This window comes from Mandrillus leucophaeus, unplaced genomic scaffold, assembly GCF_000951045.1.
Source record: "Mandrillus leucophaeus isolate KB7577 unplaced genomic scaffold, Mleu.le_1.0 Scaffold169, whole genome shotgun sequence".
NCBI lineage: Eukaryota > Metazoa > Chordata > Mammalia > Primates > Cercopithecidae > Mandrillus > Mandrillus leucophaeus.
The window spans coordinates 235096-247636 of NW_012101687.1; the positions used below are offsets into that span (position 1 = coordinate 235096).

General features: G+C 41.7%; 1 protein-coding gene across 2 annotated transcripts in view; it reads left to right on the forward strand.

Moving 5' to 3' along the window:
- Window positions 1–4397: 4397 nt before the first annotated feature.
- LEMD3 (LEM domain containing 3) overlaps window positions 4398–12541 on the forward strand; it is an 86401-nt gene continuing 78257 nt past the window's right edge. For both annotated transcript variants that reach the window (XM_011976561.1, XM_011976562.1), the window contains exon 1: window positions 4398–5946. In XM_011976561.1, coding sequence (XP_011831951.1) covers window positions 4425–5946 — 1522 coding nt within the window. In that variant the 5' untranslated portion in view covers window positions 4398–4424. The remainder of the gene's footprint in view (window positions 5947–12541) is intronic.

Here is a 12541-nt window from a genome sequence, read left to right on the forward strand (position 1 = left end):
TGTATGATCCCATTTACATGAAATAGCCAGACTAGTTAAGTCCCTAAAGACAAGAAGTATATTAGTATTTGTCAGGGGCTGGGGAGAGAGGAAAATAGGAAGTGGCTGCTTAATGAGTTCCGGGTTTACTTTGTGGGTGATGAAAATGTTTTGGGACTAGATAGGGTTGATGGTTGTGCAACATTATGAATGTACTAAATGCCATTAATTGTATACTTTAAAATGATTAATGTTGCCGGGTGCAGTGGCTCACGCCTGTAATCCCAGCACTTTGGAAGGCTGAGGCAGGTGGATCACCTGAGGTCAGGAGTTTGAGACCAGCCTGGCCAACATAGCAAAACCCTGCATCTACTAAAAATACAAAAATTAGCCAGGCATGGTGGTGTGTACCTGCAGTCTCAGCCACTTGGGAGGCTGAGGCAGGAAAATTGCTTGAACCCGGGAAGCAGAGGTTGCAGTGAGCTGAGATAGCACCACTGCACTCCAGCTTGGGAGACACAGCAAGACTTTGTCTCAAAAATAAAATAAAATAAAACAATTAATGTTATATTTTATGAATGTCATTTCAGTAAAAATTAAAACAAGTGAATTGCTCTGGAAATATACAACCATTTCTAATAATGAGACCAGACAGGACATTCTTTAAGGAAATGAACTCTCAGCAATATCTTTATTTGAACGAAATGTTGCGTTCATATCATTCTTCAATATAAACTGATGTCAAGGTTAAATGGGTGACATGGTGAAAGGTATTCTATTGGGAACAGGGTGGGTAGGGAAAGAGAGTAGGAGGAATAGCGTGTTAGTAATGTGGCCCAAGCTACATTGGTCTTTCATAAGGAGGCTTAATGCAGAAATAAAAACACCTCAAAGAAGAGTTGGACCAGAATCCATCATAAATGTTTTCCTCAGATTTTTGGAACTTATGGAGCGGGACTGAGTTTGACATTGCACTGCCTGTCAAGTATTCGGGTGTAGTCAAGAATAGGGCCTCATACTTTAAGTGTTAGCCAGTCTGGAAGCAGGAGCAAGATCCACTGGCAAATGAGGAGAATGTTGGAAGTGAGCAGTGACAGTGTTGAGGTAGTGAAGGTTCTCCTGAAAAAGTGTTGGGTCTTCTCAAACACCAAACAAAGGGTAATTATAAACCCATATAGTTCCATGAAATAAATCATGCTCTCAGTATCTTCAGAGTGGAAAGGTTTCTTGTAGATCAAACAAAGTCATGTATAGGAAAATTCTTTGAAAAGTATAAAGTAGCATATCAATCATAGTTGTCATTATTATTAATATCTGATAATAATAACCTGTAAACAACATATTTGAACAACATTTTCACATACAGTGTTCATTCATCATTCTCAACAAATATTGATTGAATTGTCTGCCAGGTAGGGCAGGCAATATCCTCCACATTTAAAAGTTTTTTTTTGTTTTGTTTTTTTTTGTTTTTTTTTGTTTTTTTTTTTTTTAGACTGAGTCTTGCTCCATCATGCAGGCTGGAGTGCAGTGGCACGATCTCGGCTCACTGCAACCTCTGCCTCCTGGGTTCAAGCGATTCTCCTGCCTCAGCCTCCTGAGTAGCTGGAATTACAGGCATGCGACACCACACCTGGCTTTTTTTTTTTTTTTGGTATTTCTTTTTTTTGAGGGGGGCGGAGTCTCCCTCTGGCGTCCAGGCTGGAGTGCGGTGGTGCTATCTCGGCTCACTGCAAACTCTGCCTCTCGGGTTCAAGACATTCTTCTGCCTCAGCCTCCGGAGTAGCTGGGATTACAGGCGACCGCCATCATGCCATTTTTGTAACTTTTTGGTAGAGATGGGATTTCACCATGTTGCCCAGGTTGGTCTCAAACTCCTGACCTCAGGTGATCCGCCCGCCTTGGCGTCCCAAAGTGCTGGGATTACAGGCATGGGCCACCGCACCCGGCCCATCTTCATTAACTCTTCATTGGAATTACTTAATGCCTTGAGGGAAGTTTGACCATTTCCATTTTTGTCTATGGAGTAGCATTTTCTTTAATTGCTATTATATAGCGTTCTTAGGGGCCATGCTACCGAAATGGCTGCACACAATACTTAGCTTTATATATTGACTAACATTTGTTGAGTGCACACTGTGTGTTACGTATGGTGCTAGGCATTATGCAGATATATAGTTTTATTTACTCTTTAAAACAGCCTTCTGAGAAATTTTTATCATCCCTCTTCTGTTTGTACAGAAGCTAAAGCTCGGAAAGATGAATTAACTTGTCCAAAGTCACAGGCAGAAACATAAATGGTTCAACAGTCCTTATAGGAGGTCATTTAAACGTTCATGAAAATCAGAGGCTGAACCAACAGAGCTCTATGATTCCTATCAGAGGAGCCAGTATGGCATAAAGCAAATGTTGAACCAAGAATGAAAGTAAGAAAGGGCTGGGTCCATATATAGTTTTGTCTAACTCCAAAGTTCACAGCTTAAGCACTCTGCTACATGGAGACACAAGTCCGCTAAGTTTATAATAATTTTAGTTCCCACCCAGATAATTATGGCAATAAAGTCCAGGTCATCATCATCATAGCCACTATAATTTACCGTTCAAAACTCTCTTATAAGTGTGTAACGGTCATAGATTCAGGAACATTTGTAAATCTTAAAGTCTCAATGATAAAGGACAAGGAAGTGAGGAAGTGTCCTCCACAGAAAAGTTTTTTTTGAGAAGATGGCAACCTTTTGCTAGGAAAAGTGAAAAATTGAGGTATTATTCTGCTGTTTGATTCTGGTTATTGAAAAGCTAGTATCTACGCTTTTTTTTTTTTTTTTTGAGACGGAGTCTCGTTCTTGTTGCCCAGGCTGGAGTGCAGTGGCGCGATCTCGGCTCATTGCAACCTCCACCTTCCCGGGTTCAAGCAATTCTCCTGCCTCAGCCTCCAGAGTAGCTGAGATTACAGGCGCCTGTCACCACGCCCGGCTTTTCTTTTCTTTTCTTTTTTGTATTTTTAGTAGAGACGGGGTTTCACCATGTTAGCCAGGCTGGTCTCAAACTCCTGACCTCGTGATCCGCACCGCCCCCGTCGGCCTCCCAAAGTGCTGGGATTACAGGGGTGAGCCACCGCGTCCGGCGGTATCTATGCTTTTGACTAACATTTTTCTGTACAGGTGTATAATGTAATGTAATAGGTAAAATAGCTCATTCAACAACAAAAAATTATTGTAGTATTTTGTAGCTACTAGGATTGAAGTACTAAAGAATTGTCTGTCTGCCAAGGTTTGGGGAAATGGGAAAATGGGAAAATGGGAAAAGATCTTCACCACACTGGGCATATTTCACCTCTCTGGGATTCATTTCCTATTCTATAAATGGGAGAGTTGGGTTTCCAGGTCTCGTCCTTGTTTTTTTGACTTTGTGTGAAGGTTTCTCCACCTCACCTGGCACTAGTCTTATTTCAAAATATTCATCTCATACTATCCTTTGTTTGCAATTCTTTAATTAATTCAACAAATATTTATTGAGCTTCTACTAGTATCGTAACAGAAGCAAGGTTCCTCCACACATGGAGCTTATTACAGTCCAAAAGGATAGGACAATAAATAATTTTGAAAATAAATACGAATATTTATTAATAACTAATAAATAACTATTGGTTGGAAAGGTGCTAAGAAGGAAATAAATAGGATCATGTGTTATGTCTTTGAGAGTCTTAAAATGAAGCAGATAAGCTTTCACTTTCAAAAGTGCTCACGTAGGTTTCAAAAAAGGAAAAAATAAGATAATATCTTACAATTAACTAATGAATATGAACAGACATTACGCTAGAAGAAAATTGTATTGTGATTGGTGTACTCTGTATCTTCTCAGAATGGGAGAGGTGAGGCTTCTCAAGAGCAGTGAGAGAAAGTAAATTTTTTTTTTTTTTTTTGGTAAGTCAAGCGAAAGACGAACTGAAAAATAGACAACCTGAAGTCAGACGGGAAAGCTGCCAATCTAGTCTGGCCAGCAGAATTTCTTTCAGTAGGTCTAGGCTTCCTTGGCAGTGGGAATCCAGATGTAAAGAAAACTTATGCCATGAACTTCAAGGTAATTTCAATTATTACTGCCCGGTGGCAGGAACCTAGGAAGGAGAGGTCAAGGTGTGGTTTAGTAAGAGGCAGCTCCTGGGAACGGCGCTTGGAAGGGCAGGGCGGAGAACAGCTGGAGATGAGACAGAGAAGAGCGGGGAGAATGCGCCAACACCTCAAGGTGAGAGAGTAGAAACAGTCTCCGCCGTGGGAGCCGCGCGCTGCTCAGGTGGCTGTTTCCCGCTCAGGTGAGCTCCTCCCGCGCCTCCCATTGGCCGAGACGCCCGCGGCGCTGGGAGGGCGACGCCGCGCGGTCTAGTTCAGGGTCTAGGGCGGCGCGTCACTTCCGGTAGCGCGGAGCTTGTAAAACACCCTGGAGAGAAAATGGCGGCGGCAGCGGCTTCGGCACCTCAGCAGCTCTCGGATGAGGAGCTTTTCTCTCAGCTCCGCCGTTACGGCCTGTCTCCCGGACCAGTGACGGAGAGCACCCGCCCGGTCTACCTCAAGAAGCTGAAGAAGCTTCGAGAGGAAGAGCAGCAACAGCACCGGTCGGGGGGCCGCGGCAACAAGACGCGGAACAGTAATAACAATAACACGGCAGCCGCCACGGTCGTAGCCGCGGGACCAGCGGCGGCAGCAGCCGCGGGGATGGGGGTCCGGCCAGTCGCGGGCGACCTCTCCTACTTACGGACTCCTGGGGGCCTGTGCCGAATCTCGGCCTCAGGCTCGGAGAACCTCCTGGGAGGGCCCGGGGGCGCCTCCGCCGCCCCCACGGCTGGCAGCAAAGTGCTGCTGGGCTTCAGCTCGGACGAGTCGGACGTGGAGGCCAGTCCCCGGGACCAGGCCGGCGGCGGCGGGAGGAAAGACCGGGCTTCGCTCCAGTACCGCGGGCTCAAAGCGCCGCCGGCGCCCCTGGCCGCCAGCGAGGTGACTAACAGCAACTCTGCCGAGCGAAGGAAGCCCCACTCGTGGTGGGGGGCCAGGAGGCCGGCGGGCCCCGACCTGCAGACCCCGCCGGGGAAAGATGGAGCAGTGGAGGACGAGGAAGGGGAGGGAGAGGACGGTGAGGAGAGGGATCCGGAGGCCGAGGAGCCGCTCTGGGCGAGCCGGACCGTGAATGGCAGCCGGCTTGTCCCCTACAGCTGCCGGGAAAACTATTCAGACTCAGAGGAAGAGGACGACGACGACGTGGCCTCCAGCAGACAGGTATTAAAGGACGACTCCCTTTCCCGGCATCGGCCCAGACGAACCCATAGTAAGCCTCTCTCCCCGCTGACTGCTAAATCGGCCGGCGGCAGGCTGGAGACTTCAGTTCAGGGAGGGGGAGGACACGCGATGAATGACAGGGCGGCGGCTGCCGGGAGTCTAGACAGGAGCCGAAACCTCGAAGAGGCGGCGGCGGCGGAGCAGGGAGGAGGGTGTGATCAAGTGGACTCCAGCCCGGTTCCTAGATACCGTGTTAACGCTAAGAAACTGACCCCACTCCTGCCCCCGCCACTTACTGACATGGACTCAACCTTGGATTCGTCAACAGGCTCCCTTCTGAAAACCAATAATCATATTGGCAGTGGGGCCTTCAATGTGGACTCTCCCAGGATTTATTCTAACAGCCTCCCTCCCAGTGCGGCGGTGGCCGCCGCTAGTTCACTCAGGATCAACCACGCCAATCATACGGGCTCCAATCATACCTACCTGAAAAACACATACAACAAACCGAAGCTTTCCGAACCCGAAGAGGAACTTCTCCAGCAATTTAAACGGGAGGAGGTGTCCCCAACAGGGAGTTTCAGTGCCCACTACTTGTCGATGTTTCTCTTAACTGCTGCCTGCTTATTTTTTCTAATACTGGGACTGACTTACCTAGGAATGAGAGGGACAGGAGTATCTGAGGATGGAGAACTCAGCAGTAAGTATTAAATCCTGTGGGTAAGGTAACAAAGGGAATGTTGTTAGTGGTCCGCTTTAGCCGCGCTTAGCGTTTTACATGAACTGACTTACCTGCAAGAACATGGTTTGACAGCAAAAACGCAACAGTCAGTGCATGTCATCTTTCTTTAAGAAAGAACACCATTATCGAAATGATATCATATGACTGGTGTTAAGTTTTCTGCATGATGTATTGTGAAATTCAAAACAATTTTTAAAAGAATATTATAAGCTTGTTAGTAAAACTCATTTGTATATGTGACAGTTTTCTTTTAGCCCTAAATAACTATTTGCGCAGATGCCAATCACTCAACAAATTTGAAGTATTAGGATAAGACACATTATAAATGTAGTGTTTTTTCAAATTGAGTTGTGATTCTAGTAGGCAATGTAGTGGCTCTTGAAATTCGAATTATTTGTAGTATTAACTGTATGCATAAATTCGGGTTAAATATTTTGTCGTATTAACTATATGTATAATTTCTTAATAGTGAATGAATATAAAAAAGCAGCAAGGCACACCTCTTAATTTATTTCCCAGCCCAAAGCACCTTCCCTGTCATCTATACAAAAAGTAGTGGTAGGGCAGTGCAGGAGCTTGCAGTCAGATTTCCTTGGATTGGTTTCCAGGTCCTGTTATTTACTTGCTAAATGACTGTAGGTAGGTGTGTTCATTGTCATTATCAAAGTATTTCTGCCCTTAAACACAAAAAGAAGATGAATACAGACCATTTTGTGTTCTGCGAAGGAAATAAAGATGAGTAATTGAAGTACACAACTTTATTTTTTTTCCTTTTTTTAAAAAAACTTACCACACTACACTGACGTAGGTGTACACTGCTTTAGATTGAACGGAGGAGGTACTGTTTGAGGTGAGACCTGAAGCAGGAGACAGCCTTGTTGAGAAACAGGAGACCATTCTGAGCAGAGATTGTAAGAGGAAAGACCTTGAGTTGAGCAAGAGAGCCTTCTTGTAGGTTAAAGTGGTTAAGCACCTTGATCAAAAGGGAGAGAGTAAGAGTTAAAGCTTCTGAACTTTCCTAATCTATAAAATGAGGCCTTTATTGACTAGAATGATGTTTGTGAAGATTAAAAGAGAAAGTAAATTAGTACAAAATGGACTTCTGAATACATAATTTCTCAGTGTTAGGTCTCTCTCTGCATTCCCCCTGAAGCCTTCCTACTCTTTTCACCCAAGATGAATTCACCGTATTTTTATTTGTATTCATAAAGTTGGCTTATTAGTTTTATTTGAAAATAGAGTGAAAGATGCTTTTAGCCAACTCAGATAAAGAATAGGAGTCAAAATAGTGTAAGCTTTGATATAGCCAATTCCAAGACAGTCAAATAATAGATTATTACTCTATTGCTTAATTACAGGGGTTAGAACAACAATGAAATTCAGCTCTCACTTTAATTTGTTCCCTGGGAGCATGAGTGTATTGTGTCCTGCCCCAAATATTGGGGAGAAAAAAAATAAGGGCACACTAGAAGTTCAACTAGTAAAAGTTCACATAAATTAAATGACATTACCTATCAGCAGTAGCTATCTGCATCTGTGTCTCTAACAGCTATAAGATCTGGCCTTTTTCTTTTTTTTTTTGAGACAGTCTCGCTCTGTCGCCAGGCTGGAGTGCAGTGGCACGATCTCTGGTCACTGCAACCTCCGCCTCCCGGGTTCAAACGATTCTCCTGCCTCGGCCTCCCTAGTAGCTGGGACTATATGCACGTGCCACCAGGCCGGGCTAATTTCTTTTTTGTATTTTTTAGAGACGGAGTTTCACCATGTTAGCAGATCTGGCCATTTTCTAAGAGCTAATTGTTTTACATCTATTGTACCATTTCATCTTCCCAGCAACTCACAGAAGCAGGTGGTATTATCCTCATTTTTTGGATGAGGGTGATACTAAGTTAAGAAATGCACTGAGTGTTGAACAGTTAGTAGTAAGGCTAAGATTTGGTTTCAGATTTTATTTCCAACTATAAAGATCATTTTAACAATTTTGGGTATTGTTTGTAGAGAACTTTCTAAATAAGTGGGTACCTTTATTATGATTAAGAAAGTAATTGACGGCTGTGCACGGTGGCTAACGCTTGTAATCCCAGCACTTTGGGAGGCCGAGGCGGGTGGATCACGAGGTCAGGAGATCGAGACCATCCTGGCTAACATGGTGAAACCCCGTCTCTACTAAAAATACAAAAAAAAATTAGTCGGGTGTGGTGGTGGGCGATCGCGCCACTGCACTCCAGCCTGGGCTACTGAGCAAGACTCCATCTCAAAAAAAAAAAAAAAAAGTAATTGACTGTTTGGTAGGATTTCATACAGAATTATTGATAAGCACAATTCTCAGTTAAGGTGACTTTCACATCTTTCTCATCAGTATTAAGATGAATGACTAATGTGATGTACTAAAAGCTCAGGTAGAATAGGATAGGAATGCTAGGATTTTGGTACTCTTCACCTTCACGGATAAGGAAGGAGGGAAATTATATTTACATTTTAGTAAATGGTAAATGTGAAGTAATCTGGGTGTTGGAAAGAACAATGGCTAAGAAGTAGAGGATCTAGGTTCTAGGACTTGTCTGAATGACTGTGGTCAAGCTCCTTAATCTCTGAGCCTCATTTTATATACTAAATGGAAATAACAATATCTGCTGTCTCTGGGGTTGTGAGGGTCAAGTGAGACAGTGTGTTAAGCATAAGGTGGTATTATTCAGAAGTTTAGACAAAATTTGTTGTATTCCTGGTAAACTAGAGAGAGAAATAGTTAAGACATTTCTGTAAATGATATAGTAGTGCATTTCTTACCTGTTTAACATTTGGTTTTTATCCCATTAAATACACATTATAGAAATTAATACAGAAATTTGAATCAAAGTATGATGAATCCTTAATGTATGATATACTTGACATATTGTATGTCTACCCTGTGGAAAGAAGTGCCTAACTTCAGTTAGTCTGCACACCTAACAGGGTATCAAGAGTGAATAATATTTTCACTCCATATATATATGTATACACACACACACACACACACACACACGTATTCGATATCCTTTGTTATATTATGATGCTTTAACCATGGAGTTCGTTGGTCAAATACTATGCTTAGGGAAATCCTTGTACTTTGAGCAATAGTTTTCACCAGAAGATTGTAGGTTATATGTGAGAGTAACTTTTAGGAGGCTTTTATTAGTTCTTTAAATTACATATAACATATAATAGATTAGTCTTTTAAATTGTTCTTAATCATATAGTCTTTGAAACTTTTTCATCAATACCCTATTTTTTATTAATTGAATTGCTCTAAGTCTCTTCTTCCTCATCTATAAAACTAGGGGGTTGGATTAGATGATTCCTAAGCTCTTTCCAGCTCCAAGGTTTAAGATTCTAACTTTGAACTGCCATACCAAAACAACTCAAGGATCAACCTGCAGTTAGAGTAGTCACTTGTTCCACAGGCGATTAGATCATTATAGCCCACCAAACGAAAATAGAGAAGCAGAGTAGATCAACTGTCCTAGGCTCATATGATCATTATTAATTTTTTTTTTTTTTCAGTTACAAAAGACATGACTTCTACAGAAAAAGTTTGAATAGAGATGAAGGAAACAGTGAATGGTTATTGTATGCCTCTCTTCCTAGCCTCATGCTGCCCCCATATAAATAAATTCAAGTATTAAGATCCTTTCTGACCTTCCTTAATATTTTTCATGTAAACACATCTGTGTGTGTGTGTGTATATGTGTGTGCGTACAGATTTTCATTCAAAAACAGAGTGTCTACTATGTGCCCGGTACTATTTTAAGCAGCAGAGATATGTGGCGAACAATATGTTGCATGTGTGGAAGATGAAATCTCTGTTACAGAGCTTACACTTCTAGGAGGGGAATGGACAAGTAAATAAGAATTTCAGATAATGGTAGTTGCTAACACAAGGTATTGCTGGTAACTTTTTGGGGCTGAGATGAAGAGATATGCAATATTACATAAAGGTAGGCAGACCTCTCTGAGGAGGGATGTTTGAACTGAGATATGAATGACTTGAAGGAACTAGCCTTTGATCAGGAGAAGAGCATTCTGGCAGAAGTAACAGCAAGTGCAGAATTCCTGAGGCGAGAACAGCCTTGTGTGTTGAAGGACCAAAAAGAATGGCCAGTGTTGCTGGGACATAATGAATGAAGTGGAAAATGGCATGCTGTGAAGTTAGAGGTAGGTATGGGCCAGATCGTAAAGACCTAAACACCTTGAGGGGCGTTGAAAGGAGTCAGAATTTTAAGTGACATTATAGCATACATGTTCTGCAACTTGTTTTTTCACTTAACATTGTATTATGGGTAACTTTTCCATATACTAATTTTAAGTACAGAGGTATAACTTTAAAATCTCGTTTTCCACTAGTCCCTTTCTCATTGTATAAAAATGCTAAAATCTCTATCATTCTAAAAATGTTGCTCTTCAATGCTCTTTTCTTCTCTAGTTGTTACTCTCTTCTCAAACTTTCTACCTCTATTTTCTTCCCTGCCATTCACTCAACCCTGTCTAGTTTAGCTTTCTTCACCAGCCATTCCTCTGCTACCTCTCTTCTTCAAGTCACCAGTTACTCAATTTTCAAATCCTCATTTCTTTGGTATGTTTAGTGCGTTGACAGCTCCCTTCTTCATGAAACTTTCTCCTTTCTAAGCTTCTGTATCACTACTCTCTCTTAGTTTTCATACTCCTGTCTGCCTGTTTTAAATATTGGTGGTCTCCACAGCTTGATCTTTGGCTGTCTCCTATTGTACACATTTCTCTAGGAAGTTTCATTCACTCTCCTGGCCATTATCTTCGTTTTGTATTTTTACCTTGGATTTCTCCTGAGATCTAGGTATACCTATTTGTTTACTAGACATGTTTTGGGTATACTAGAAGTATGTACCAATACCATCTGACATTTTCCTTATATTTATCTTGTTTTTGCTCCTCTTCCCTGATTTAGTTAATGGTGCTTCCATCCACCCAGACAGAGCTCAAGAGAGAAACCTTGGATTTACCTAGATTCTTTCCTTTCCCTCACCTTCCTCCAAACCCCCAACCTAATTGGTTACCAAGTCCTGTAGTTCTGTTTCCTGTGTATCTTTTGAATCAGTCTTTTTCTGTTCCTCGCCACTGTTCTAGGTTAGTCTCTTGGCTGAACTCTTTTAGTAACCTAAAATGGTGTCCCTGCTTCTAGGCTTTAGCTCTTCCAGTCCGTTTGTCAGTACAGAGCAGTAGTTCTAAAGCACAAATGTGATCATCCCCTCTTGTTTAAAATTACACAATGGCTTTCTGTTAGTTATTGGCCAAAATCTAAACTCCTTGGCTAAACTGTTCAAGATCTGACTATACTTGCCCTTTCTACCAGTCCCCCTTATCACACTTACTTTCTAGAAAACTGAACTACTTGATGTTCTCTAAGTAATGAAATTTGTGCTTTTCTACCTTTGCACAAGTTATCCCCTTTTTTGGGAATGTTGTTTCTTTATTGTGTAACTGTGATTCATTCTTAAATATGTCATCTCCAGACATCTCTGACTCTCTGTCTTTTTACCCTAGAGTTTGGCCCATCATTTTGTGCTCAAATAAGACATTAATGCATCCTTCATAGTATTTAGGGCAAAGTATTATATTTGTGTGTCCATCATGCCAAATAGATTACAGCTCCTCTCTAGAGTAATCTTTCTATAGGAGTAGAATACAGTGTTAAAGAGTACAGGCTTTTTACTCAGTTCTGATTTTGGCTCTACTTTTTAAAGTAGACTATACTAGAGATATAATTGCCTCATACTAAAAATGAGATTGATAATACTGTCTCAGGATAACTTGTATTAAGTGAGATAATGCATCTAAACTAGTGTTGTCTGGCACGTGGAAATCTCTTAGTAGATGGAAGTCACATTAGTATCTTCAGCACAGATTCATTATTCAGCAAATATCTGTTGAATAAATGATCACATATCAGGTACCCAGTATATATGCACTGTTAACTCATAATATCTAACTCAGTAATTGGTTGTCTACTTAGTGTCTTGTAAGGATATGTAAAAGAAATCTTATTTCTGTAGAAGCCTCCACACCAGTAATAACAGTAATAGGAAATGGCTAAGAAACATACGGGATATTATGTGGTGACACACTTGTATAAAAGGGGAGAATTCACTGTAAATTCTCAAATGATCGGTCTTATATGATCAGAAGCTCTAAATTCAACATTTGGATTTTATTCTGTAGGTTGAGTAATGGAGTTCATAGAGGTTATAAAGCAGAGGACAAGCATGATTGAATTGGTCTTTTAAGAAGGATAAACAAGTGATGGTGTAGATAGTGATAGGATTGGAGGGAAGGAGTAGGGTGATGAAACCTCAAGGAGGTTGATAAGTGGGAATGGAGTTGGGCCTCTGAACGACATAATTCATTTGAAGAAAGACATACGGTTTTGAATATAGGGAATAAAGTAGAGATAGGAGTCAAAGATTATTCTGGCCATGAACCTGGATGACTGTGAGAATGGTAATGTCATTGGAGGAATTAGAGATGTTGAAGAGGGATCTTGTTT